Source organism: Canis aureus, chromosome 8 (genome assembly GCF_053574225.1).
Source record: "Canis aureus isolate CA01 chromosome 8, VMU_Caureus_v.1.0, whole genome shotgun sequence".
NCBI lineage: Eukaryota > Metazoa > Chordata > Mammalia > Carnivora > Canidae > Canis > Canis aureus.
The window spans coordinates 65,198,925-65,226,874 of NC_135618.1; the positions used below are offsets into that span (position 1 = coordinate 65,198,925).

Consider the following 27,950-nt stretch of genomic DNA (forward strand, 5'->3'; position numbering starts at 1 on the left):
GCTCCGTCCACACCCCGGGGGGGGGGTGGGAGTGTGCAGGCCCAGAAGGGAAGCAGGCAGGGAGCGTTCTGGAATCATAGCAGCTGTATGATCCCCACGTCGGCTTTACGGATGCAGACACTGAGGTCCAGAGAGGGTGAGCTGCCCGCCGGGGACACAGCCCTGGGCGCCAGGGAGCGCTGTCCCCGGCTCCGCTGGTGCTCCGGCTCCCGCGGCTGCTCCAGTGTTTTCTCAGCACTTGAGAACAGATGGCTCCAACTCCCACCCACGGAAGCCAAACATTTTCCCTGGTTACCCTGCTAATTTGCTCACAAGCCTCCTCTTGTAAATAGAGAGTACAAAGGCTCCTGTGAACAGCGTGCCCGACGAGCAAATTCTGACTTCACTGGAAAGGCTTCAGACGGAGCACAGCAAGCCCCAGGTAAGGCCCAGGTGTGGCTCAGGTGTGGCTCAGGTGTGGCCAGCAGCCTCGGTGGCCAGCCCGTCATAAGCAGGTACCAGCGCGGGCTCCAGCCCCGGTTCTGCCCCTCCCACCAAGGCTGGCTGGGAAAGCTTGGGCCGGCCCCTGGGGCTCCCTGGCATCCTTCTCTCACCTGTGAAATGGGTGTGCTGATTCCAGAGCCGTAGGACGTGAGATATCATGCATGTGCTCCGGGAACAGAGGAGAGGTGTCTGTGAGAATCCAGTCACCTTCATCTGGTGACAGTGGGCTGGCGTCACTCTGCACCCCACCCCTCACCCGACAATAGTCCACTTGCTCAGCCCCTTTCACTTCTGGAGCCCTCCTCCCAAGACCCAGAGAGGAGCTAACGCCTCAAGATTCTCAGCTGTGTGATGCTGCACGAGCGCCTTCACCTCTCTGGGCCTCATCCCCACCTGTGAGGATCCAATGATCCCTGATACCCAGTGAGTGCTCAGGGTCATCCCTACCTCACCAAAGCCAGGGGAGGCTCCTTGGAGGAGGGGGCGGTGGCCTGGAGCTCTTGCAGAAGAGTAGATGTTGGTGGGGTAGAGGGGAGTGTGCGTCAACGGGCAGGTCCTCCAGGTAGAGGGAACTCCGTGGGTAAAGCTCAGGAAGGAGTCACCTCCCTGTGGGGGAGCGGAAGCCACAGGAGCCCGGGTGTGGCTGGTGCTGGGCGGGGAGGGGGCACAGCGGCTAGCCAGGTGGGCAGGGGATCCAGAGGTTTGGAACTGGCAGGGAGAGAGGAGTCAAGGCTCCCAGCAGGTCCCCAGGGTCCCCCAACCTCACCCACAGCAGCCATAATGAAGAGCTCTTCCTGCTAAAAGCTCCTGGAGCCGGGCCAGGCAGCGTCTGCCGTCCTGGCCACCCTCCAGCGGCAACCCTGGGAGCTGCTGTCCCATCCTGCTGGCGGCCTGTGGTGTCCTGGGGGGTGCAGACCCGGGAGGCCTCTTATGGCTTGGGGGCCCAGTCCAGGAAGCCTGGCCAGGGTGCCACGCCTTTGATCTGTAGGCCTGGGGCGTGGGGGTCCAGGGGATGGCATAACCTGCAGGATCGACAACAGTGGCTGAAGAGGGAAGAGCGCGATCCTGGCCCTGCTGTGGGACTGGAGCAAGCCCTCCCACCTCTCTGAGCCTCCCGCCTCTGTCAGCCTCCCCTGGCAGAGTCGCAGTGAGGATTGGAGCAGAGCCTGGCTCCTAGCCGCTGCCCGTAGCGTCCACCCCCACCCCCATCACGCACAGCACCACGCAGGGGGGTCTTCACCCTCTTAGGACAGAATTACCGGCTTTGCTTGTTTATTGGATTTAAACAAAGCCCAGATGGCTGACTCCCCTCTTCTCCCGAGGTTGACAGCACAGGTGCTTGCATGGAGGCAGGGGCACTGCGCTGGGCAGCGATGGGGCAGACGGTGCGTCCTGGAGGGTGACGCCCGGCAAGGGCTTCTCCTCTCTGCACCCGGGTCCTGGGCAGTTCCAGGGGCCTTTCCGTCCATGGCCAGACATAGGCTTTGACACCGTGGTGGTCCCCGGGCCCGCCCTAAGTTGCCTCAATAATCCTGTGTCCTGGGGTCACTGTGAGCACAAAATGCAGTGCATATATGGCTGTGACCCACCATCCCAGGTGGGAGTCCCACCTCACCACTCACCGGCTGGCTTCTTCATCTCTAAGAGGGGGTTCAGGGCACACCCGTCTGTGCAAGAATTAGAGAAGGTGACGTCAATGAAGGCCACTCCCCGCTCAGGGGGACGCGGGAGGGGAGACCCCCGTCCCTTGAGATCCGCTGAGCCTCCCCCTGCTGGGCGCATCCAGCAGCAGCCCACGCAGCATCCCTCCCTCTGCACTGGGGAGGCTCCCGCTCCCTCTCCCTCCCCGGCTGTGTCCTGGGCAGGCCCCACACTTCGTTCTCTGTCTGGCTCTTGGCTGCAAGTACCGGTTTGACGGGAAGATTCTAATGGGCTTTAAGTTAATAAGTTGGGAATAAATTAGGTTTGAGCTCCGTAGGAAGCAGATGGCGCAGCCGCCGTGGCCTGGAACAGCCCCGCTGGAGCAGCGACGGGCAGGCAGGGGCATGGCTGGGCTCTCTTTATTCTTCTTTCTCCTCCAACATCTTATTATGAAAATTTAACATAAAGAAGATCCAAAAGAATCGTGCAGTGAACACCCATATGCTCACTGTCTGCATTTGCTCTGTGAGCTCGCTGGGACAGCTGCCCGTCCCCCCCGTCCCCCTTGCCAGCCACCAGCCCAACTCGCTGTTTTTAATGCATTTCTAAGTCCGTGGCAGACATCAGTCACTTCACCCCTAAACATGCATATCATTAGCTAGAGGTCAATATTTGTTTTGGGTTTGGGTTGTTTGTTTTTAGGTAAAATTTACTAACAGTGAAATGCACAAATCTAGAGTGGACACTTGCTGAGTTTTGACAGATGCACACATTGCAGAAGCCAGAGCTCCACCGAGACACAGCATCGCCGTCGCCCCAGATAGCTCCCCATGCCCCGCACGCTTCCCGAGGGTGATCACCCTCTTAATCACCTCAGAACCATGTTGTCTGGTCTAGAACTTCATATGAATGGATATGTGTCCTTCTGTGTCCTTTTTCACTCGGCACAATGCTCTTGAGATTCCTTCCGGTTGTTGGGGTATCAGTGCTGCGTTCCCTTTTATTGCTGAGTACCGCGCTGTGGTCTGGAAGGACCACAGTCTGTGTACTCATCTCCTGCTGATGGACGCCTGGGCTGTTGCCAGGATTTTACTATTGTGAATAAAATCCTTATGGGTCTTTTTGTGGACATTAAGTTTATTTTAGTTTAGTTTTTTAAAGATTTATTTATTTATTTATTTATTTGGGGGGGAGAGAGAGGGAGAGCAAGTGGGGGAGGGGCAGGGGGAGAGAATCTCAAGCAGACTCCTCACTAAGCGTGGAGTCCGATGGGAGACTCCACTTCATGACCCGTGAGCTGAGCTGAAACCAAGAGCCAGATGTTCAATCCATTGAGCTACCCAGGTGCCCTGACATGAAGTCTATTTTTAAGCTAATCTTGAGTCCCTCTTTCCCCTAAAACAAGACCAGCTCACTCCATAGCTGCAGGGGTTAGGATAATGCTTCAACTGTCCCCCCTGGTTTTTGGCTGGCCACATCTCCCCAGACTGAGTCCCCGTGGTGGGCCGTGGTGGGCCTTGGCGGTCTGCAGTGGCTCGTGCTCCTTCATGGGTGGCCAGGCTGGCGGCTGTTGTCTGCAGTGGTGAGAGCTACTCTGGAAAGTCTAGCTTGGGCCCAAAGTGTCTCCTTCAAGGTTTGTGTACAAGCACACGCACCTGGGAGGCTTGGTTGGATTGACCACCAGAAAAAACAGACCCGAGGGCCCCAGGGAAGGGATTCACCCCAAAGCAGAGATCAACTGTAGAGTACCACTGACGAAACACAGCAAAATCTCAAAGGTGCCACAGAGAGTGGCCATGGAGTAACAGACACGGCTAAGAAACACTCCAGGCCATACTCAAAACTCTCAGCCAGGTGGAAAGGGCTTCTAAGAATCTTAAAACTTAGACTTTCTCTGCTCGACTAGAGGGCTCCTAAAACTCCCATGGCCCCAAACAGAGAGACAATGTCTCAAACAGATGTGCATGTGTGGCTCTTACCCAATAGAGGGTGTTGTAATCTCATACACAGGAAGCCCACAACGTTTTCAAAGGAATCATATCGGCCTGGCCTGAGCAGAGCTGATGGGGCTTCAAGGCTGGCGAGCTGGCCTATAGCCCTCTCACCCTTATCAGCCATTCCTCGAGGGCGAGTGTGTGCAAGTTGGGTGAGATCAGCTGGCTCAGAACCCCTTGGGCTTTGGGTTCTACCCTAGTGCCCACTGAGGAATTATGGGAGAGAGTTAGCAATAGAAGGACACCGTTTAGAAAGCTCACTCTGCCCAAGAAGAGGGGTTGGAGGGCAGAGTGGCAAAAGCCAGGAGACCAAGGAGGAGGCCCTGATAGCCATCCTACTGAAAAATTATTTTTTTTTTTGGTGGGGGAAGCATCTGAGGCCATTTAGAACAGCACCTGGAGCTTGCCAAGTGAGGACAAAGCAGGTGCCCTGACCCCTGGCAGTGGCAGCGCCCTGCTCCCTCTGTCCACAAGGCAGACCGTGGCACAGCATCTCCATGCACCGATCTGGCTGTGCCACCGGGGCCCAGATGACACAACAGTCATGCTGCAGGTCCCTCCCACAGTCGCTGCTGCAGCCTGTCACCTGCTCCTCTGATGGGCCCTTAATTGTCTGCATTTTTCATCCTGGCAGATGGCTTTCCTCTAAGGGAGGGTTGCTAACAGGGTCGGGAGGACAGACATCGATTAGCAGAGTCCTCACTGCTGTCAGTGAGGCCCGGGTGTCATTGGCACTGACAGCAAGCCTGGCCCCGAGCCTCGCCCACCCTGGCACCCCCACAGGGAACCGTTTCCCAGCACTGCAGTCACCCCTAACAGAGGCACCCATGCTTAGCGGCCAGCACACAGGCTGAAGAGCACAAGACTCTGCTTCCACCTACCAGCTAGGGGCCTTCTTGGGCCTCAGTCTGCTCACACAGAAACTCGGCAGGGATGCTAACAGTCCCAGGTCACAGGGAACTGGGAGATTAATTTGTTTTTTTAAGATTTATGTATTTATTTGAGAGGGAGAGAGAAAGAGAGCAGTGGGGAGGGGCAGAGGAAGGGAGAGAGAGAGAGAGAGAGAGAGAGAATCTTGAACAAGCTCCATGATTGTAGTGGAGCCCATCACCAGGGCTAGATCTCACAACCCTGAGATCAGGACTGGAGTCGAAATTAAGAATCAGATGCTTAACCCACTGAACCCCAAAGGCATGCTGGCCCCACTTCCTCCTTGACACCAAGGGCTCCTCCCCACTCTGCAGAGCCCCAAGGAAAACTCCTGACTAGGCCAGCTGTGGGGATGGCCCGCCCCTCTCAGCTCTGGGACCTCGTCAGACACACCCACCCCTCATGCCATTGCCACCAGCCCCTTTTGCACCCACAACACAGCCCTGAAACCCCCCAACACACACACACACACACACACAACCACAAGCCACTGCTCAGATGCTCTGGACATTGGGCAACATCAATCCTATGCCCAGACCTTGGCCCTAATCTAAACCCCAAAGTTTCTCCTGTTATTCCAGACTAGGAGTCCTTCACTCCCCAAGTCCTCCCATCACTTGGTGCCATCAGGAGCCAGGGTGCAGAGAGCACGGGAACCAGGCAGGTGAGGAAGATAAAATGTCTATCTCTGCACATAAACAATGTTTCGTTTTTCATAAGAAACATGTACTTGGAAAAAAACATTACAACTTGACCTGGGCTTATAGAAACAGTGGAGAAACAGACAGGAACATTCAGGAACACAGTTCAGTATTTTGCTGCATTTCCTTCTAGTCACTTCTCTATGTGGAGTGAATATTCTGTATTGTGTATCCTGTGTGTCCCACTTTTAAAAAATGCAGGGGCGCCTGGCTGGCTCAGTCAGTTAAGTGTCCAACTCTCGATCTCAGCTCAGGTCGTGATCTCAGGGTTGTGAGTTCGAGTCTCACGTTGGGCTCCACACTGGGCATAAAGCCTACTTAAAAAATAAAAATCCAGGGATCCCTGGGTGGCGCAGCGGTTTGGCGCCTGCCTTTGGCCCAGGGCATGATCTTGGAGACCCGGGATCGAATCCCACATCGGGCTCCCAGTGCATGGAGCCTGCTTCTCCCTCTGCCTGTGTCTCTGCCCCTCTCTCTCTCTCTCTCTCTCTCTGTGACTATCATAAAAAAAAAAAAAAAAGATCTTTAAAAAAAATAAAAAATAAATAAAAATAAAAATCCAGGGGATCACTGGGTGGCTCAGTGCTTTAGCTCCTCTCTGGAGATTCTGGTTAATACAGTGCCTCTCTTCTCTCTCTCTCTCTCTCTCTCTCTCTCATGAATAAATAAATAAATAATCTTTTTTAAAAATCCAAAGTGTATATAAGTCTACAGTAAGTTAAGTTCAGTTTATTTTTTAAAAGATTTTATTTATTTATCCATAGAGACACACAGAGAGAGGGAGAGGCAGAGGAGACACAGGCAGAGGGAGAAGCAGGCCCCATGCAGGGAGCCCAACGTGGGACCCGATCCCGGGTCTCCAGGATCACGCCCTAAGCTGAAGGCGGCACTAAACCACTGAGCCACCCGGGCTGCCCTAAGTTCAGTTTAAATTTGAAAAAAGGCTACAATAAAATTAATTATCCCTTCTCTGACCCCAGCCCCACCGTCTCCTTTCTCCAAAGCAATCACCGTTACCTACCCATGTACACCTTCCAGAACAATCTGTGTTCAGGCAAGCACACCCGTGGATGCTCCCCCTTTGTAACACAATGATTTCATACTCTACACACTGTATTAACCAGAATCTCCAGAGAAACAAAATCAATAGGATGTGTGTGTAATGTAAATTTAGCATGAGAAATTGGCTCACATAATTATGGAGGCTGGCAAGTCCAAAATCTGCAGGGCGGGTCAGCAGGCTGGAGGCCAGGAAGAGCTGATGCTGCGGCTGAAGTCCAGGGGCAGAATTCCCCCCTTGCTCAGGGCTAACTGATGAACTTTCTGTTCTTTGCCGGCCTTCAACTGATTAGGTGAGGCCCACCCACATGGTAGTGGGCGATCTTTCACTCAAAGTCCTTGGATTTGCTTTTTCTTAAGATTTTATTTATTTATTTGAGAGAGGGTGAGAGAGAACACAAGCAGGGGGAGGGGCAGAGGGAGAGGGAGAGGCAGGCTCCCCACTGAGCAGGGAGCCTAATGTGTCACTCAATCCCAGCACCCTAGGATCGTGACCTGAGCTGAAGGCAGATACGTAACTGATTAAGCCACCCAGACACTTCAGTATTTTGCCCACTTTAGTGTCCGTATCAATGACCATATGTTTTTTTTCTTTGACCTGTTCCTGTGACGCATGACGTCAATGGCGTTCTTTACGAGACCCTGCGTGTACCATGTTATAGAGCATGCTAATTGCAATGTGCTCCTGGATTTTGTTGGCTACTATTTCAGTGAGGATTTTATACTGCCATTCATAGGTGAGATTGGTCTGTTGATTTCTTAGAGAAATCTGTCAAGTTTAGGAAGCTCTTCTTTATTTTTTAACCCGTGCTCTGGAAGAGTAAGATTGCACTGTGGCTCCTTCTTTAAAAGTTTGGTAAAATTCTGAAATTCTGTGAACCTACCCAACCAAGCCTGGGGTTTCAATGGAGGGGTAATAGATCTTCAACAGAATCCTCTAGTTCCTGCTTAGTAATTGTTTTATTTAGATTCCTTTCTCTTCTGATAGCAGGTTGTCTGTTTATATTTTCCTAGAATATCATCTTACCCATTTTAAAAAATATTTTATTTATTTGTTTATTTGTTGAGAGAGAGAGAAAGAGAGGCAGGGACACAGGCAGAAGGAGAAGCAGGCTCCATGCAGGGACTCAACCCCAGGACTCTGGGATCATGCCCTGGCCTGAAGGCGGTGCTAAACCACTGAGCCACCCGGGCTGCCCCATCTTACCCATTTTTTAAAAATTTTGTGGCCCAGGGGCACCTGGATGGCTCAGTTGGTTAAGTGTCCGCCTCTGGCTCAGGTCATGATCTCAGGGTCCTGAGATCGAGCCCCGCATTGGGCTCCCTGCTCAGTGGGGAGCCTGCCTCTCTCTCCCTCTCCGCCTCTCCACCCGCTTGTGTGCTCTTTCTCTCTCTCTGTCGAATAAATAAAATCTTTAAAAAAACTTCTGTGGCCTAGATGCAACGTGTGTTTTGCAGTGCTTCCCATTTCCTGTTTGTGTGTCACCACTTTCACCCGACCAGTTCTACCTGAGTAGGTAGGTACCTGGTGGTACCTCAGAGCTGTACATCCTAGTGGTGACTTCAGATTTCTCAGTGTGGTTACAGTCTTCCACTGGCTTTCTTGGGTTTCTCATATATTTTTTTTAAGATTCTATTTATTTGCGGGAGAGAGAGCACATGGCTGGGGGAGGGGGAAAGGGGGGAGGGGGAGAGGGAGATGGAAGGGCAGAGGGAGAAGCAGGAGCTCCACTGAGCAGGGAGCGCCTCGTGGGGCTCGATCCCAGGACCCTGAGATCATGACCTGAGCGGAAGGCAGATGCTTCACGGACTGAGCCACCCAGGCGCCCCCTGAATTTTTCAGATAGAACAATCATAGTCTGTCTCCCACCATGATGAATATTCCTTACCCACTCTCCCGGAGTAATTGGGCTATTTTTGCAATGTCTGGCTGTTACAATGCACATCTTCATATACAAAGCCTTTTCTGTATTTAGAATTATTTCCTTGGGCTAGATACTCTGGATCAAAGGGTAAGCATGTTTTTTTAGGCCAGTTTACTTTCCAGAAGGGTTGTTCCAATTTGCACTCCCACCAGCAACCAAGGATTAAAAACCTGGGTCAGGTCATGCTTTTTCCTCCAACAGAAACACTCCAGGGGCTCCCACCCATTCCCACTGCCAACAAGACCCCCCTTCAGGCTGCTTTATGCCCCCAACCTTACCTCCCATCTCCCACTGGAAAGTTCTTCCTCCTCTGACCTTCTTTTTGTTCTTGAATATGAGCTTTTCCTGGCTCCAGGACTTTGCACTGGCGGTTCTCTGTGCCCCAAACACGCCTACCACAAACCACCCCACAATGGGCTCCTCTCCATCACAGTTCTGGCGTCACCTCCCCGGAATGGCCCTCCCTGACCACTAGACAATGATGCCCACCCCATCCCCATGGTCACACACAACCCCACCATTCTGTCCTATTGTCTTGCAGGCATCTGATGCTTCCTAAAGTGGCTGCTTGTTTGTCGCCAGCTTCCCCCATTAGACTGAAATTCCACGGGAGCAGAGACCCCAATAGTCCCCTGTATCTAGAGCAATGTCTCACACACACACCAAATAATTTTTATTCACACCCAGGAGAGCTCGGCATGGCTTCCTGCATAGACCCTTTCAAAACTCCAGAACTGTGGAAAGCACAAGGCTCATTACTTTAAGATCAGTTACTTTGATCACCTGGCTGTCTCCCCCCGTCCAGACAGCACCGGAAGGTGGGCAGAGGGGTGCTTCCAGCCCTGAGTGCACGACAGCACCCTCCCCAGCACCTTTCACTTATCTTCACCCTACTTCACTCAATGCAGCCTAATTCAGCACCCAGTTAAGTCCTCTTCAAACAAATATTTGGCTCTTTCTGTATGCCTGGCACTCCACTGAGCACTGAGGATCTAGTGGCTTTACTCCCAGGGGGCTTCCAGTCTTTCAGAAGGGATGGGGCAAGGCCTTGAGTAAAGGTGCCAACTCCGGCTCTGGGCTGACCAGCACCTCTGGGGCTTCCTGTTTGATGGCAGAGGTGGGTCTCAGGACAACAGGAGGAGCTGGTCTGGTGGGAAGTGAGAGGAGGCATCCAGGCAGGGGCCTGGCGGGTGCTTTGGTAGTCCCGTTCTGATCCCATCCTGGTGGCTCGGTCGTGGGTGGGGAGGGGGTTCGTCTGATTCCCATGGACACGGCTCCCAGCCCTGGAGGGACCCAGGACATGTCTACCTTCTCACCTTGTCACAGGACCCTCTCCCCAGCATGGACACCCACCCTCCATCACTAGCTCATTTCCTGTGCCAGGGCGGGGGCTCCCCTCTGCAATGTTCTCCAGGCTTCCAGACAGTCTCTCTTAAAATCACATTACACAAGAGTAAACAGAGGCTCAGACAAAAGTGGGCGAGCTCGGGCCCTCAGCCCCGAGAGCGACTCCTCTTTACCGGACAGAAAACCGAGGCTCCGCGATAGGAAGCCATCCGCCAGGGTCTCGTCCCAAGCCCCCAAGCCGGGGGGAGCAGAGACTGGGCAAGGGGCTGGCGTCAACCCCCAGGCCCGGCCGGGACGCGCCCCTCACGGCCTCCAGCCCACGGACTCCTACTCATCCTTCAGCACTTGGGGTCTGGCCGCTCGGCTCGGGTGACCTGCCCCAGCCACTGAGCTGGGCGCTGCAGGCCTGCCCCCCACAGCGGCCGCGGCGGGGGCGGGGAGCGCGGGGCAGTGCGCCCGGGCGTCCGCGCGGGAGGTGCGCGTGGGGCCGGGGCTGGGGCAGGCGAGTCACCCCGCGGGGGATGGCGGGGGCGCCGCGCCCCTCGGGGTGTCCGGGCGGGTGAGGACCTGAGCCGCGCCCCGCCCCCGCCTCTGCGGGCCCGGCTGGGGGGAGGGGAGGGAGGGGGCGGGGCGGGGCTCCGCGGGGGGCGGGCCGGGGCGGAGCGTGGTGGCCCCCGCCGCGCTCGCCGCCGCCGCTGCGCCCCCCGGACACGCTCGCGGAGCCGGGCCCGGCCGACCGCGGACCCGCGGAGGACGGCGGGGGCGCCGGGCCCGAAGCGCGGGGCGCGGGGCGCGGGCGCCCAGGGGTCCCGGCGCGGGGCCGGCGGGGGCGGCGGGGGCGGCGGGGCCGGGCGCGCCGAGGACCCCGGGGCCGGGCCGGGCGAGGTAAGCGGTCGCCGCGGGGCGGGGGCGGGGGCGGGGGCGGGCGGGCGCGGGGACCGGGCTGGGCTGAGGCGCGGGGACCTGTCGGAGCCTTTGTCTGCGGCGCGCGCGGCCCCACTCCGCGCCCCTCCCCCTCCGTGGCGGTCGGGCCGCTGAGTCCGGGGCGAGGGCACGTGCCTGGGGACCCCGAATCTCCCCCCACCCTCGTCCCAGGTACTCCCAGCCTGTACCTCACCCGCCATCTGGGCCGGGCCAGCCCCCACCCCCGTCGGCCCACCTCGGAGTGGCCAGTGGCCCCAGCCTTGCCCGGTTCTGGGAGCCACCGCCCGCCCGGGCGTGCCCAGGGGGTCCTTCCTCCTGAAGTTCCTCCCTGGACCCCCTCTGCCCCGTCTCACGTCATCCCCCAGCCAGCTCCCTCCTGGCTCCTGGAAAAGCCACTGTAAGAGGCAGGGCCTGTGCCCAGGGGTCACCTCCGGCGGCCTGGGGAGTCCGTCTTTTGCCTAGGGGCACAGGCTGGGAACCAACTTTGTTGCTGATAGGACCCGGCAGGCAGAAGGAGCCCGGGGGATGCAGGGTGCTGCTGGCCTGGGACCCGCAGAAACCAAGGCCAGGGAGGAGGGGGTGCGACTGGCTGGGAGCTGCCAGCCAGCGCCTATGGCCAGCGCCTCCGCCTCTCCAACAGCAACTGCAGGAAGGAAGCGGCCCAGGGCCTTGAAACCCACTTTTCTGTGGGCAGAACCAGCAGGGACGAGTTGGGGCAATCTGTGAGCTGAAAGGGGGGGGTGCCAAAGGTGCTCGACCCTGCCAGGGCTTCAGTGCCAGCCGTGTGACCTCTGACCTTGGCTCTCCGGGCAAAGTGGGGGCCCGTGAGCCAGGCTTTCAGGACTGCTGGAATCCGGAGCCCTCTGAGGCCCACAGCAGTGCCCCGAAGCAGGGGCTGGTGTGACTTCTGAGCGCCTCCTGTGTGTAGTCCAGCTTTGACCATCTAGCCACCTGCTCCCATTTATGAAGTACGTGACAGCCTCACCTTCCTCATCCACAACAGGGAGATAGGGAAACTGAGGCCTGGAGTGGCCCTTTGAGGCATTAAGTGGTGACCTGTTGACCAAAGAAATGAACTTTGTCCTCTCGACTACTCCCCAGGGGTGGACATTGAGGGGTTCTGGCAGGGTGGGGGGATCAGAGAAGAGCCCGTGCTCTCTTGCATTTTTAAGCCCATGTGCATATCCTTAAATCTTAACTGAAGAGGGACATGAGAAGAGGAGGAATGGGTTGGGGGACCATCTGAGGCTCCAGGCTGTTGGTGTGGAATGTGAGGGGTCCAGGGAGGGGCGAGTTGGCCGGGAGAGGTATAGATGAGCCACCTCAGCGCCCCCCACACTCTGCCACCCTGCGAGGCCTGGCCTCTGCCCAGGCCAGTGACGTTGTGCCTAGGGGCCTGGGGCCGCCACAGGGGAAGCCAGAGCCCCCTGCCCACAGGAGGGACCAGGAGAAGCACATGGGGACAGTGGCTGAGGCAGGCATTGTGGGTGGCAGCTGCCTGCCTCACTGATGAGCCAGAGGGAGCAGTGGGGCCGCCTCCTGGCTCAATGCTGAGCATGTCCGCCTTCCCGGGTGGTGTGGTCAGACGTGTCCAGGGCGCTGCGTCTTGGGAAGCTTTGCAGAACACAGGTCAGGGGTTCGGGGTTCGGGCGTCCTCTGGGGCTGGGCTCAGGTCCTGAGAGGATTGCAGGGGGGAGTGTGCCATTGTTGTAAACCACTGCTCTGCTGCTGGCTCCTTCCTCGGCCTTCCCATCGGCTCAGGGAGGCTGGGAGGGCGGGGCCCAGGGTCTTGGAGCCTCCTGTGCGGGATCCTGACCAAGGCCACAGAGCAAGGCCACGGTCATTCAAACCAGGCGCAGCTCTGTCCTGAGTCCACTTGGTATCCCCAGCTCCAGATGTGGCAGGAGGCCCAGGGCTGGGGGACACTTGGGAGATGCACTGAGCCTGCAGTGGGGTTACGCCTGCCTCTCAGCCCCCAGACGGAGAATCCTCAACCTTCTTGCCCATGCTTGTGGGTGCCCATCAGCTGGGGCAGCCCCCAATTGCCAGGGGCAGTTTCCCCAGTCCCTGGACCAGCCTGGAAGGAAGCAGGATGGCTCTGAGCTCCAAGGTCCCTGTTAACACTCTGTAGAGCGCAGGAAGGGTGGAAACACAGGGCCGGCAGGAGGCGCTCAGTAACTAGTCAGCACATCAGATCCGGGGTCTGAGAGCGGGTAAACTGAGGCAGGAGGGCAAGAAGAAATGAGACAAAAGAAGTGCAGGTGGAGGTTGGAGGGGTGGTGGCGGGCCGACTGCAGAGATGATTGGAGCAGTCTCGGACACCCAGGATCCTTCGGGAAGTGGGCCTTCTCCTGGCTTCTTCACACACACTCTTGGGTGGGTCGAGGTGCCACACTCAGTGCCCGATGCTCTGGTGTCCCACCTCTGTCTCAGATTCTCTGCCATGAGTGTGTAAGGAGATAAATGAATAAAAGTCATTAGAAAAACAACTGGCTCAGTCGCCGGAGCGTGCCATCTTGCAGTTGTGAGTTCAAGCCCCACACTGGGTTTGCTGATTACTTTAAAAAAAAATAGAATCTTTTTTTTTAAAGGAATTTATTTTTTATTTATTTTTTTTAAAGATTTTATTTATTTATTCATGATAGACACACAGACAGAGAGAGAGAGAGAGGCAGAGACATAGGCAGAGGGAGAAGCAGGTTCCATGCAGGGAGCCCGACGTGGGACTCGATCCCTGGTCTCCAGGATCACGCCCTGGGCCAAAGGCAGGCGCCAAACCACTGCACCACCCAGGGATCCCAAAAAAATAGAATCTTAAAGAAAAAACAGAAAAGAAAAACTGGTAACTCTTTTTAGGGATAAAAACAAGACTCCCTCCAGCCCCACTTGCCCCCCACAGGGTTACCTCTACAATGGAGGTGTCTCTCCATCAGGGATAAATTAGCTTCTTCCTTTCTTTTAAACGTAAGACTTGAATTGAAGCAAGAGAAACTGGGGTGAGACCAAAGGAAGGACTTCCCACCACGGAAAGTGGTTGGCCCCAGAATGGAGGGCTGCGGTGCTTCTGAGTGTCCCCGGGCTGCTGCTCCCCTTACGGTCTGTGAGACTGGGGTGGGGGTGGCGGGGGCGGCTGTCTCTAGGCTCCCGTTCCTTTCCCGGCTGTAAAATGAGTGAGTATGGGCACGTCTTCCCAGAGGGAGATGGTGCGGGGGACACTGAGCATGTCGCTGGCACACGCAGCACTCAGTGATGTCGGTTGTCACTCTGACTGCTCACCGAGTCCTGGCACTCCAGCTCCAGATTCCCCCTCCGCCCACCCCATGTCTCTCCCTCCGTGCCACCACGCCACTGTCACCGGGGTCCCCGTCATGGCGCCACTGCGACCAAGCCTGGAGTGGCATGGCACCGCTCAGCCACAGGCTCGTGTGCCCCGGGGGCGCAGCGGGGTGCGGGGTCCCCCTGGCTCGCTCAGCCCGCCTCCTCTCCCCTCTCCGCAGCACGGGCTGCCATGGGCTCCGTGGGCAGCCAGCGCCTCAAGGAGCCCAGCGTGGCGGGCACGCCAGACAGGAGCGTGGTGATGAGCTTCAGCTTCGACAGCTGCCAGCTGGAGGAGGAGGTGGCGGCGGGGACGGCTCAGGGCCAGGGCGGTGTGGCTGGGGTTGTCCCGGCTCTCGCGGACTCCGGTGAGTGACGGGGCCGGCGGGGGCGGGGGCAGCGCAGGTGTGTGTCCGGCTCAGGGCCAGGATGGGCTGCGGGAGCCCCCGGGAGCCACCGAGTGCAGGACGCAGCATCTGCCAGGAGGGATCTGTCTCGAGGACTTCGCCCTGATGTCACGTGTCCCACGTGGGTCACGGAGCCAGGCGAAGAGCTTTCATCTGGCCAGAGGCTCCTGTGACCTCTGGGCAGGTGGAAGGGTGCACGATGAATCATGCACTGCCCTGTAGAGCTTCCGTCTGGAAGTGACACATGTCGCTTGGGTCACCTTCACTGGCCTCCCTTCAGTGGAGATGGGCAAGCGAGTGCCAGATGGGAGGACCAATGTGAGGTGCAAAGACTTGATTTTCATCCTGACCGTGTGACCTTGACACAGGCCTAAACCTCTCTGAGCCTCGGTTCCCCCACATCAAGGAAATGGGCCAGTTGCCTATGCGATCGGACTTGCTCGGTAGAGGGCTGCATGCGGGGCTGACACTGGACAGGTTTGGGTTCAACCACGTCCTTCCACCGACTTGGGGGCCTTGGGCGAGTGACCATTCTCTGAGCTTTGGTTCTGTCATCTAGAAAGGGGAGAAGTCCAGGTGCCACCCTCACTGTGGCTGCACAGAAGCCCCAAAACATTGCTTAGGGCTGTCCCTGCCCTCGGGAGGCCCCCAGTGACAGCTCATTTTGGGGTGCCTGCAGTTGTTTTTTTAAGATTTTATTTATTTATTCATGAGAGACAGAAAGGAGAGAGAGAGGGAGAGAGGCAGAGACACAGGCAGAGGGAGAAGCAGGCTCCATGCCGGGGGCCCAACGCGGGACTTGATCCCGGGCGGGACTCCAGGATCACGTCCTGGGCCAAAGGCAGGCGCTAAACCGCTGAGCCACCTGGGCTGCCCATGCCTGCAGTTTTTGCTAGCACCCCTCCAGGCTCAGAAATAGGGGCTGATTTTCTGGTTCCATGCCCTGTCTTTGCACGTGGGAAGCAGAGGTCCTGCTGGCCAAGCCCTGTTCCCCTGTACTTAGGCAAAGCCAGCTCTGGGCCCATCCCCAGGGTGCCAGACTTCCCCTGGCCAGTCGTGGCACTAGATAACATGTGACTGTGGCCATAGAAGCAGATGGTGGTCATGGCAATGGTGATTTTAACTGTAGTCGCCTTGGTGATGGTGGCTGGGTCACTCAGCCAAGAAACAGAGCCAGTGGGAGATACATACACAGATAGTAGAGAGTTGGAGATAGGATGCAGGTGCGGTTCACTACAGAACATAAGCAACTACAATGGAGACTGGCTAAGGTGGTCTGAAGTCCATAAGGCTGGTGCTCAGGAAACCCCAGGGCTCTGACCTGTTTAGGGTCTTGGCTCTGGGAAGACCTAAATGCCTTGCCTGATTAGGTCAGGCCACCCAGGGTAATTTCCTTTTGATTAACTTAGAGTCCACTAAGGAGAGACTTTTATCCACAAAATCCCTCCATGACAGCACCTCAACCAGTGTCCAATTGAACGAGGGACTAAGCCAGCCAAGTTGACCCATAAAATGGACCCATCACAGCCCACCCCTTGCCCCCATGGCTCTCAAACACAGCTCCGTAACCATACTTCATCTCCAAATAAAGACACTAAGTCATACTGCCACCTGGTGCGACTCAGCTAACCCCTCTGCAACCGAAAACACACTGACCCTTACCCCAAAAGATGCAAAGTCTGACATAGCACGTTCCCACCTCTCCTTTGACAGCCCACGATTTAAATATTGAGATTTGGCACAAACGTGTCCTCTGTTAGACGGTAAGGTGATAAGGTGGGCAAACGCAAGCTTTGGGTTCATAGACACATACAGACATACTAGCGTCAAGGTGAGGGACAAATACGTGCAACAGCGGCATTCCTGGGGTCTGGGGGGTCCCGTGGTCATGGCTGGTATTTATAACCACCTTTCTCTGCTGCCCATCCCGCGCCTGTTCCCTCCACAACCGAGCTGGTCATGGTTCTTTGCCCAGTGGGGAGACCCAGACCTTCATTTCTAAAGGCACAAATCAGATTGTTTTCCGTTGACTTCAGCCCCCGGGAGTGGAAATCCTAAGAAACGCCGTGACATACTTGTTCCAGACGTACGCATATTCTGTTCTATTCTCTTTTTTATGATTTATTTATTTATTAGAGAGAGCGAGAGCGTGTGCACATGCGTGGCGCACACCGAGGCAGAGGGAGAAGCAGACCCCCTGCTGATCAGGGAGCCCAACGGGGGCTCCATCCCAGGACCCCGAGATCATGACCTTAGCTGAAGGCAGACACATACCTGACTGAGCCCCCCAGGCACCCCTCTGCTCTATTCTGTTCCATCCCTGATGTGCCCTTGGTAGTCAGGATGAGCCACCCCAGCCCCCTGGCAACCCTCTTCTCTGCCTGCTGATTTGGGGCCAGGAGGAGCCCAGCATGGCCAGGGGCCGTCTTGCTTCCCGGTCGATGGGACTGTTGTGTCTCCGGGTAGAAGTGTTTCTGCCTTTGGACCCTGGACCGTCCCTTTGGGCCCGCAGCCTGGAGTCATAGGGGCGGGAGGCAGCCGCGTTGCTAGTGGGTCCCTGAAGGTCAGAGTGGACCCACATCCACCTGCGTGCTCCCTGGACACACGAGTGCTGGTGTGGGGAGCTCAGCCCGGGTACTAGACCCCCAGTTAGAGCCTAGGCAGCCTCCTGGGGAGTTTCGCCTCAGCTGAGTCTCCCGGGGGCCGTTCTACGGTCTGTCAAGCCAGCTGCTTTATGGCCACGACGGTGGTGGCCATGGGTGGTTGCCATGACAGCTCTGACCACGAAGGGGGATGGTGGCCGTGATGCTGGTGGTGTGGAGGGGCTCGCCCCCCTCTTACCTGCTGCTGCCCTTGGGTTTAGCGGTAGAGGAGCCGGTGCCCGACGACCGCTACCACGCCATCTACTTTGCGATGCTGCTGGCCGGCGTGGGCTTCCTGCTCCCGTACAACAGCTTCATCACCGACGTGGACTACCTACACCACAAGTACCCAGGTGGGCCCCCCACCGTCGCGCCCTGCCTCCCCAGGCCGGCGGCACACTCGGCTCTGGCTCGCCACCCTCCCGAAACCCTACTGGGGAGCCCATTCATTCAAATCCTCGCTCAGCGGCAAATTGCTAAGTGACTCAGGGCGGCCGCTCACCCTCCCTGGGCTGCCAGCCACTTTCAGGCAGAGCGAGGAAGCAGTACCTGCTGAGGGTGGGTGCAGAGAGAGGGGCTCCCCTGAGCACCTACTGCCGGCGAACCCTCCCCCCTCGCAGGGACCTCAATTGTGTTCGACATGAGCCTCACGTACATCTTGGTGGCACTGGTGGCCGTGCTCCTGAATAACGCGCTGGTGGAGAGACTGAACCTGCACACCAGGATCACCGCGGGTACACTGCCCACCGGGGCTCCCAGCTCTCGAACATCTGGCCTGTCACTGCCATTCACCTCCTCAGTTACCCTGCGACCCATCTGTCCAATGGGCACGCCTCCTCAGAACGTTACAGGGTTCAACGTATGAAAATAGGGTCCAGCTTGTGGTGGGTGCACCATATGCTAGCACGATACCTGCCCCTGGGGAGGCTTCTGTGCACCCTACATCGCGTCCCGGGGCCTAGTCAGCTCTTCCTGTCCCTTTCCTCTTCATGGCAACATCCAGTTTCAAGGCCCAGCTCAAGTGGTACCTCCTCCAGGAAGCCTTACAGGCATCCTCCTCTAAGACCTCTAAAGTGTCCCCAGCCATACAAGCATTAAGGAGAAAGGCAGACAGAGAGGGCACCTCTGACCCTGCTCCACAGGAAGGGTGGCACGAGGGGAGCCCCCCGCCTGCTGCTCCCTGCCCACCACTCTGGCCTCTCCCACAGGCTACCTCTTGGCCTTGGGCCCCCTCCTCTTCATCAGCATCTGTGACGTATGGCTGCAGCTCTTCTCTCGTGACCAGGCTTACGCCATCAACCTGGCCGCTGTGGGCACCGTGGCCTTGGGCTGCACAGGTAGGAACGGGGGCTGGCACCGACCCCTGAGTACCCGCCGCGGGCCGTCACACCTCGGTCCCCCACCTGCTGGGGACGTACCGCACGGGCTGGTGGGCTCAGCGCCAGGACATATCCACGTGCGTGCCCCACCCGTGTGCTCACACACGGAGTGCACACCCGTGGTGCCTACTGCATCCACCTGCACGTCCTACACACCTGTGTACAGCATCCACGTGTACACTCCACACAAACCCACACACACACTGCACATCTACACCTACATGCCACATCCTTGTGGCACTACACACACACACACATGCTGTATATGTATACCTACGTGCTGCATCCATGTATACGCTACACATACACACACATGCTGCATCCACGTGTACACTCCACACACGTGCACGCACTTGCATGTTGCATCCATGTGTAAACTCCACACGTGCGCACATGCTGCACATCCACAGTGCCCGTGTGCCCCGAGCACATACAGCATTAGAGTGCATACACTGTGCACAGGTCCACACACCCACTGCATGCCACGTGGACGTGGAGGCAATCCCCTGGCTTCCTCAGGTATGAATTGTGCTTCAAGAACTATCCTGCCCATGTCACCATGTCACCTTGTTGCTCTTGGGGGGTGTCTCTCAAACTTATTTTTTTAACTTTATTTTGAAACTATTTCATACCTCTGGAAAGGTTGCAAGAATAGCATAAGGAATTCCCACACACCCTTCACATTCATTAGGCTCGCCAGTTGCTGATGTTTTGTCACATAGACGCTCTCTGTCCCCATTATACACATAGATATGAATAAATTTTGTCTCTGAAAACATATAAATGTAAAATAATCTGTGTTTTCATCTTAAACCATTTGGGAGTCATCTTGCCTAAATCCTGAGTCCTTTTTTTTTTTTTTTTTTTTTTAAATCCTGAGTCTTGAGAGTGTATTTTCTAGAAGTCAAGATGTTTCTTCTATCCCTGTGTTACAGTTACCTGAGTCAGGAAGCATAACCCACATGGTGCGCTCTCAGGATCCGTGTCACATGTCACCCATCACCTGGATAGCATCCTTTATAGCAGTCTGTTTTCCTGACCCAGGATGCAGTCCAGGATCACACCCGGCACTCACTGTCATGTCTTTAATCCCCTTTAGTCCTGTATGGTCCTCCGCTTCCCTCTTTCACGGCAGCAATGTCTGGAAAGGTCCAGGTGGTGGCTTTGTACTGTTTCAAACTCCTTTTGTGTGGCAAGAAATATGTTTCACACTATGAGCCAGTGAACATGTTTGCATGTGTGTGTGCTTATTAGTGAGATTGAAGCTCTGGGAAACCGTGTCCTCACTCCAGGCGGTGTCCTCAGGTCTGTTTTGTTCTGTTCTATTTCTTTAAAAAAGCAAATGCCGGGAAGGACCAGGAGATCCTAGTTTTCATGGTTTGTCTGCTCTGGGGTGGGTGTCCGTGTAGGGCAGGGATTTGCTAAGCTGTAGGCTCTGAGCCTGTGCATCTCTGTGTTGGTTAGGATGAGAGCAGGGAGGCTGTAGGAACCAGCTGGCCCAGAAATCTCAGTGGCTTCATAAAATAAGACTCCTTTCTGGCTCTCGCTGCATGTCCAACACGTGGACAGAGGCGATGCTTCACACAGTCCCTGGGAGCTGGGCCTCAGTGGTCCCCATCTGTAACACGAGGCCCCTTTGGTCACTGCCACTGGGGGAGAGAAACATCAGAAGTCCACTTGGCTTTTTTCGCCTCGGCCGGAAGGGGTGCATGTTTTCTGCTCGTGTTTCATTGGCCAGGACCTGGCTGGCCCGTGGTCCCCAGCACACACTACTTGCTGGGCAGGGTGGGTGGGCCAGATGCCTCTGCCACCAGGTGAGGGGTGGCATCTCACAATCACTCCTCTGTCTCTCCCCCCAAGTGCAGCAATCCAGCTTCTATGGGTACACGGGGATGCTGCCCAAGAGGTACACCCAGGGCGTGATGACCGGGGAGAGTGAGTATCTGCAGACCCCCAGGAGGAGCCCTTGGCTATGTGCCACGCACCGGTTGGGGACGGTGACCACCATCAACCCCCGCCTGGCTGGTGGGGGGCAGGGACTCCCGATGAGAAGGGAACGGCTATGATGTGTGCACATCTCTATGAGGGTGCAGACCTTTGTGATGTGAGAGCACGTATGCGTCTGAGCGGGGCTCTAGAGTGACTTGGGGTGCTCGTGTGTTCTGTGTGTCTGCATGTGCATGTGTGTGCAAGGTATGCCTGTCCAAACCACGATGTCCGGCACCACACCTCAGCGTCACGCTGTCCTCAGATCCCCGGACCCACGAGCTAACCCCTGCCCGGCACCCCCACATGGCTTCTCAGACTCACTTTTCCAAGCCCACCTGTCCTGTCCATCTGCCCCTGCTCAGTGAATGGCACCCCCAAACCTGAACCTTACCCAGCACTCTGATCCCTGCCCTCCAGCCCTGGTCTGGGTGGCCAGCTCCCCACTGGCCCTGCTGTCCCCACCTGCATATCAGGGCCCTCTTTTGAAGCCCCTTCCACCAGATGTTCTCAGCCTTCCTTGATGCCTGGATGGGCCAGGGTCAGCAGTGTAGTCCAGGCAGGAAGTTGGCCCACTTCTTTGGGGTACTCTGCATCCCCTACCATGTGGGGAGGTTGCCCAGACACCCTCAGGGCTCTAACCCTTAGGTGTGTGGGGTTCGGCTGCAGGAAGGCACGGGGCAAGCAGATCACTTCGGTATGTTTTGTCACAGAGGTGAGCGAGGCAGCTGCAGACTGTTGCTGATTTGGGGTGGCTTGTGCAGCCAGGAGCCCCACACTCTGAGATTAGCCAACAGTGGCCACGGCCTGCCTCTGCCAGACACTACCCAGTGGCTCATGGTCACACCCCACACCCACATCCTGCCTGAGGTCTCCCACCTGCCATAACCCCACTGCCCTCCCTTGTGATCTTGTGACCACACCCACACTTCCCGTCAGCTCCTTGAACATGGACAAGCATAGCTCAGGCCAGCCCCTGCCGGGGATGCTCCTCCCCAGCCTTTGCCTGCCCCCACTGTCATGTACAGATGTTGACATTCTTCTGCAACTCGTTAGCAGCACGAGCCCTGGGAAGGCAGGGCTCAGGTCCCCCCTGTCCCCACTGTGTCCTCCTCAGGGCAGGGTGGTGCCAGGCACACAACAAGCGCTGTATAAATGCTCCTGGGGTGTGTGTATGAGAAGACAGCAGGGCCAGGGAGGGGTGGTCTGAGTGGGCGCATGCTGGGAACAGCTCCCTCCCGTCTGGGGCCTGGGCCAGGGCCGGAGGGAGCTTGAGCAGGGCAGGGCCGGGCAGGTGCGGGGCCGGGCAGGTGCGGGGCTGGGCAGGGCCCGGGACGGATCCAGGCAGGGGTAGGGCAGGGCTGGGGGTGCTGAGTGGGGGCCGAGGCCCAGGCCGAGCATGGCTCCTTCCCGCTCCAGGCACGGCGGGCGTGATGGTGTCCCTGAGCCGTATCCTCACCAAGCTGCTGCTGCCGGACGAGCGGGCCAGTACGCTCATCTTCTTCCTGGTGTCCGCGGGCCTGGAGCTGCTCTGCTTCCTGCTGCACCTGCTGGTGCGACGCAGCCGCTTCGTGCTCTACTACACCACGAGACCCCGCGACAGCCGTGGGGGCTGCAGGGCCGGCTACCGCGTGCACCACGACGTTGCTGCGGGGGACATCCAGTTTGTGAGTCTGTCGGGCGCTGCCACCGCCAGGTCCCAGCCGACCTCCTGGCCTTCCCTCGGGCCCTCCTTCTATCTGCAGAATCAGGTTTCGAGCCCCCGTGGCACCCGTGTATGTGGCCTGAGGCCCGGCTGGTGGGCCGGCCAGAGCCGTCCTGGGGGGCAGGGTGCCCTCTGGCAGCAGGGCCTCACGGCCCCGGAGGGAGCAGGGTGGCAGGTAGGGCGCCACAGGATGACACGGGAGGGCAGGGCGGGAGGAGTCAGCATCCCTGCTCCTGGGAGGCCCCACGCCCCTCACCGTCCTCCGAAGCGAAGTCCTTGCAGACAGGGTCCAGAGGGTCAACCAGGCTCTGTGTGACACAGAGAGGGGCCACCAGGCAACACACTGTGTCACAGTGCTGGGACCAAGCCCACGGTAGTCAGGGAGGTTCCCTGAGAAGTGTCCTCTGGGCTGACCTTGACCCCCGAGGAGGGGAGATGTGGAGATCCACAGGAAGGGCATCGGGAGCAGAGGGAAGAGCAAGTGCGAAGGGCTCAGGGGCTGGATGGAGCTCTATGTGTTTGAGGGGCCGTGGGGTGCAGGGTGGGCAACCTGGAGGACCCCTCCCCACCCATACCCGACCGGCTCCGTGCGTCCTCCCTCCAGGAGCACCATTGTCCAGGCCTAGCCAACAGCGGGTCCCCGAAGGACAGCCCAGCCCACGAGGTGACCAGCGGCGGTGGGGGCACCTACACGCGCTTCGACATGCCACAGCCGAGAGTCACGCGGAGCTGGCCCTCCTTCAGAGGTCGGGGGGCAAGGCAGGCGGGGTGGTCCTCTGGGCATTGCCGGCAGCGCCCCCACCGCCTGACCCCTAGCCTGCCGCCCACAGCCCTGCTGCTGCACCGCTACGCCGTGGCCCGCGCCATCTGGGCTGACATGCTCTCCATCGCCGTCACCTACTTCATCACGCTGTGCCTCTTCCCGGGTCTCGAGTCCGAGGTCCGCCACTGCGTCCTGGGCGAGTGGCTGCCCATCCTCATCATGGCTGTGTTCAACCTCTCCGACTTCGTGGGCAAGGCAAGCCTGCAGCCCCTCCAGGGTCCCTGCAGGTTGGGGGCGGCCCCTGAGCTGAGGACACCGGAGCTCCCAAGTTGGGAGGGGGCAGCCAAGCCACTGCGCCACCCCAGGCCACGTCCCACAGCGGGCGGCCCTAGCAGTCATCCTTGTGTCTGCACCCCGCAGCTACTGGGTCTGTGGGACAGGCCTCCCAAGAGCGCAGGACGTACTCCCAGAGAGCAGGCACCTCGAAGGGGCCACAAGAATCTGGGCAGAGTGCCCTCCCCGTGCTACAAGCACAGGGCAGGCAGGGGTCAGGGTTGGAGTAGGATCAAGGCTGCCATTTCTGGGGCAGGCCTGATGTGGGCCTTCTTCAGACGAATGAAGAACGTGAGGCTCAGAGAAGGAAAGCCTTTTGCCCAAGGTCACACAGCAGAGCCGTCTGAGAAATGAGTCTGTCTGCGAGGGAGCAAGGCTTAGTGAGCTCAACTCTTAATTGTGCTCTTTCCTGCTGCGTAAAATGTTGTAGGCAGGACTGACCCTTGGGGTCTCGAGGGCCCCATTTCTTCAGTAGGGTCAGGAGCCCATCCTGTGAGGGTACAGTGAGGATAGAATGAGGTAGGGGGACCCATGCAGTGTTCTTGTTTTTTGTTTTTTGGTTTTTTAAAAGATTTTTATTTATTCACGAAAGACACAGAGAAGCAGAGACAGGCAGAGGGAGAAGCAGGCTCTCTGTGGGGAACCTGATGTGGCACTCGATCCCAGGGAGCCAAAGGCAGATGCTCAACCACTGAGCCACCCAGGGACCCCTTGTGCAGTGTTTAGATGGATGCTAGGCACACCAGCAAGGACCGTGTGTTGCTGTAACAACACACGGATTTGGTGGATTTAGTGGCCAAGGCCGGCAAAGGATGGGGACCCACCGGAGCTGGTGCATCTGTGCACAGGGACCCTGTGTGGGGCTGCTGTAGAGACGGGAGGAGTGGCGGGCTCGGGAGAGACGGGGAGCCCACGTGCCTGGCTCTCCACAGATCCTGGCAGCTCTGCCCATGGACTGGCGGGGCACCCACCTGCTGGCCTGCTCCTGCCTGCGCGTGGTCTTCATCCCCCTCTTCATCCTGTGCGTCTACCCAAGCGGCACGCCCGCCCTGCGCCACCCGGCCTGGCCCTGCGTCTTCTCTCTGCTCATGGGCATCAGCAACGGCTACTTTGGCAGCGTGCCCATGATCCTGGCAGCGGGCAAAGTGAGCCCCAAGCAGCGTGAGCTGGCAGGTAAGGCCCACGGGAACAACGGCCATGTGGCAAAAAGGTGCTCCTGGGCTCCAGGGTCATGTCAGCCTCCGGGAGCTCATAGATGTGGGGATGTTCATCAATCACTTGCCACTTCATTCATCCCGCAAATGCTCAATGAGCCCCTACTGTGTGCCAGGCACTGTTCTAGGCACCAGGGATACAGTGGCAACAAGACGATGACCCCTGCGCGTGTGGGGCTGACAGTCCAGAGGTGACAAATGACCATACACGTAATGTGTTGAGTAATGGTAAATATGACAGAGAAAAAGCAGAGAAAGAGGATGAGGTTGTTGGGATGGGGAGTTTACAATGTAAGTGGAATGATCTGGGAAGGCCTCCCTGAGGAGGTGACTTTTGAGCAGAGATCTGGAGAAAGTGGCAAGGAAGCCAGCCTTGTGACAATGCAGAAGAAGAGCCTGCGTGAAAGCCTAGGGGCAGAGCCAGCGATGGGACGGGGGGAGGGGGGGGTCCCCACGGTAGGGGTGGAGGCCCCCAGGAGCGAGGAGCGGCAGGACCTGAATGTGTGTAAAGACCGCTTCCGGTGCTGCTTGGACAGTGAGGCAGGAACAGGCAGGGGCCGGGAGGGAGGGAGGCGCTCCTGCACTCGTCCAGGCCAGACCAGACCTTAGAGGAGGGGCTCGGGCAGCGGGCCACGTCCCTGGAAGAAAGTGCCAGATCCCAGATCTGTTTGACAGCCAGAGCCCACGGGGCGGGCTGATGGATCTGGAGACCAGATGTGAGAGAAGGATCTGGGGCCAAGAAGGAGTCCCCAGTTTGGGGGTGTCCCGAGAAGCCTGGATTGCCATCGACTGAAGGGGGAGAGGGGTTGGGGGGGCCGGGGGCCCTGGATCACGTTCCAGGCACAGTAGTTCCAGAAGCCCTTAGACATCCCAGATTGTCCGCACAAGGAGGCACGCACGTGTAGATGGGGAGCTGGAGGCAGAGAAGCAGGCAACGCCTGGGGCAGCCCGTGTGTTCACCTGGGGCGTAACCGTCCTCAGGTGGCCTCCCCTCCGGGAGCGGGCGGTGGTCACTGCTTCGCACCCAAGAAGCTGTGGCCTGGACTCGCGGCCGCCGTCGTGGTCGCTGCTGTGGTCCTCTGAGCGCCCCCCCCCCGCCGCAGCGCCACCCTGCCCCTGGCCGCCACTTGAGGTCCCGTGTCGTCCGCAGGCAACACCATGACCGTGTCCTACATGACGGGGCTGACGCTGGGCTCCGCTGTGGCCTACTGCACCTACAGCCTCACCCGGGACGCCCCCAGCAGCTGCTTCCACACCTCCACAAACACCTCCTTCCCCGGCCTCTGAGCCAGGCCTGGCCACCCCCGAGGCCCGAGGCCCCCTCCCCGCCCCTGCCTGCAGTGCCTGCGGGGCCCCGGCCTCCTCCCCGTGCCAGTCACGCCCCCTCTGGGCCCAGCTGCCCTGTCACTCCGGCCCCAGGGCTATGCTGAGCCATCCCAGGGCCACCCAGGGCCGCCCAGCACTGTGCTCCCCGTCCTGTCTCGCACCTGCCCTTCATCCCCTGTGTGTGGTGGCCCCGACTCTAGCCAGGCCAGTGCTCTCTGGGGTCACAGCCGTCCCCAGCCAGAAGAGCAGGCCACCAGCGGGGGCCACTCTTGGCGACCCCCACCCATGGCCACCTGTCCCCACCATCCATGGCACCTGACCCCACCCTCTTTCACCAGGGAGCCCTCCCCAAGGAGAGGGCCTCTCCCCTCTACCTGTCCCTAAACACTAGTTCTCCCAAGCAAAATGCATTTGCCACGACGGTATAGTAGCCCTGGATCTGAATGCCCTCAGACTGTGGTCTACACTGGCCTCTCTACCACCATAGCTTGTGCGCTGGCCTGGGTGCACCCACCCCGCATCGAGAGCCCCCTCCATGCACCCAGGCACCCACCTAGGCCACAGGCCTGGGAGTCTGCACCTGACCGGGGACCCCTGTCCACTTCTCTGGCTCCACCTCCATCCGTCTGTAATGCCGCAAGGGGACACACCCAGGCTGAAGTCATCTCTTGACTTAGACCTTGATCCTCACCCAGCGAGGCCCAAGGAAGGACAGGAGTCACTGCAAGTAGGTGGGGGGGGGTCCCCTCCCCAGTCAGGATCCTCAAGCTCCAAGTCCGGGGTGCCCTGAGCTGAGGGGATTCTGGAGCATCTTGCCAAAGACAGACTTTTCCAGGGGGAGGATGGCCTGCCCTGCCACGCCCATGGCACACTTGTGACCACCCTGGCCCTCTATGTCCTGTCCACCTGTCTGTCCACTAACTACCGCACTGGCCATTAAAATATGAAGGCAGAGAACTGCCCAGCTGCTGCCTCTGAGTGGCGTCTGTGTGGGTGGGGGCCGCCCCCCACCACCTTGCTCTCTGGTAGTGGGGGAGGGGTCCTGTTGGGACAGAGCTACCCATGGGGCTAGGACCTCAGTCTTTTCACCTGGGAAGCTGCCCTGCCCACAACCAGGCCTGGAGTTGCGTGGGGGTGGCCAATCTGGTAGCAGGAGGGCTCCATGCACCTGGTGGGGGGTGGACGGGTGGCACGGGAGCTGGAAGCATTTGGGGTGTGAAGGCACCTTTGGTGCTCCTTGGCCCTCAGGTCAGGGGGAAGGGCTGCAGCCATCCATTTGACAAGGAGCTTGCACCCTGCCCGCAGGAAATGAACCAGGACCCGAGGTTGAGGGTTCTGGGTTCAAGTTTCAGCTATGCTGCTGATTCCTTAGTCTCCACAAGCAGTGGAGCCGGTCCACCCTTTTATGTGGGTCCCTTGGAGAAGGTCTGGGGAGGGGGGTCGGCCATCAGAGGGGCTGTGCTCCGGGCCTGCAGCCTGAGGACTCACCACCAGGACCCACTGTCAGGCCTCAGCCCTGGACCCAAACGGGCGCCCTGGGCCGCGAGGGGAGCCAAGACCTCGAGGCAATACCACAGGGGCCACCAGGTGGCGCCAGCGCAGCGCTCCTCTGGGTGGGAGTGGCCGGCGGCTGTCCTGACTCGGTTTCTCAGCCCCTCCCCTGGTGGGTCGCTGGGCAGGTGCCCGCGGGGTCAGGCCGGAGGGAGTGGCAGCAGCAGGAGCAGGACCCGGCCTCCCGTGACCCCCGCAGGGGTGCAGTCCCGTCTCCCCACGGCCCCGGCCCACGCGGCCCCCCTGCACTGCCCTGGCTCTTGTCTTCAGCTGTGGGCAGGGCTGGAGCGCTGAGCTCTGCATCTTCAAGGACACGGGAGGTGCC

The 27,950-nt window shown here is 58.3% G+C and overlaps 1 protein-coding gene across 3 annotated transcripts; it reads left to right on the forward strand.

Annotated features, from left to right (window-relative positions):
• The first annotated feature begins 290 nt into the window (after nucleotides 1-290).
• On the forward strand, nucleotides 291-27,038 carry SLC29A4 (solute carrier family 29 member 4). Of its 3 annotated transcripts, none has more exons than XM_077907682.1 (11): nucleotides 291-421; nucleotides 14,502-14,687; nucleotides 17,590-17,721; nucleotides 17,989-18,102; nucleotides 18,577-18,705; nucleotides 20,608-20,682; nucleotides 22,153-22,400; nucleotides 23,043-23,184; nucleotides 23,269-23,456; nucleotides 24,467-24,707; nucleotides 25,899-27,038. In XM_077907682.1, the coding sequence occupies exons 2-11, from the start codon at nucleotides 14,513-14,515 to the stop codon at nucleotides 26,033-26,035; spliced, it is 1,581 nt and encodes a 526-aa protein (XP_077763808.1). In that variant the 5' UTR covers nucleotides 291-421; nucleotides 14,502-14,512; the 3' UTR covers nucleotides 26,036-27,038. The 3 variants fall into 3 exon arrangements, with proteins under 3 accessions (XP_077763808.1, XP_077763807.1, XP_077763809.1); XM_077907681.1 differs by lacking the exon at nucleotides 291-421 and adding an exon at nucleotides 10,909-10,965; XM_077907683.1 differs by lacking the exons at nucleotides 291-421; nucleotides 20,608-20,682 and adding an exon at nucleotides 10,909-10,965.
• The last annotated feature ends 912 nt before the right edge of the window (nucleotides 27,039-27,950 follow it).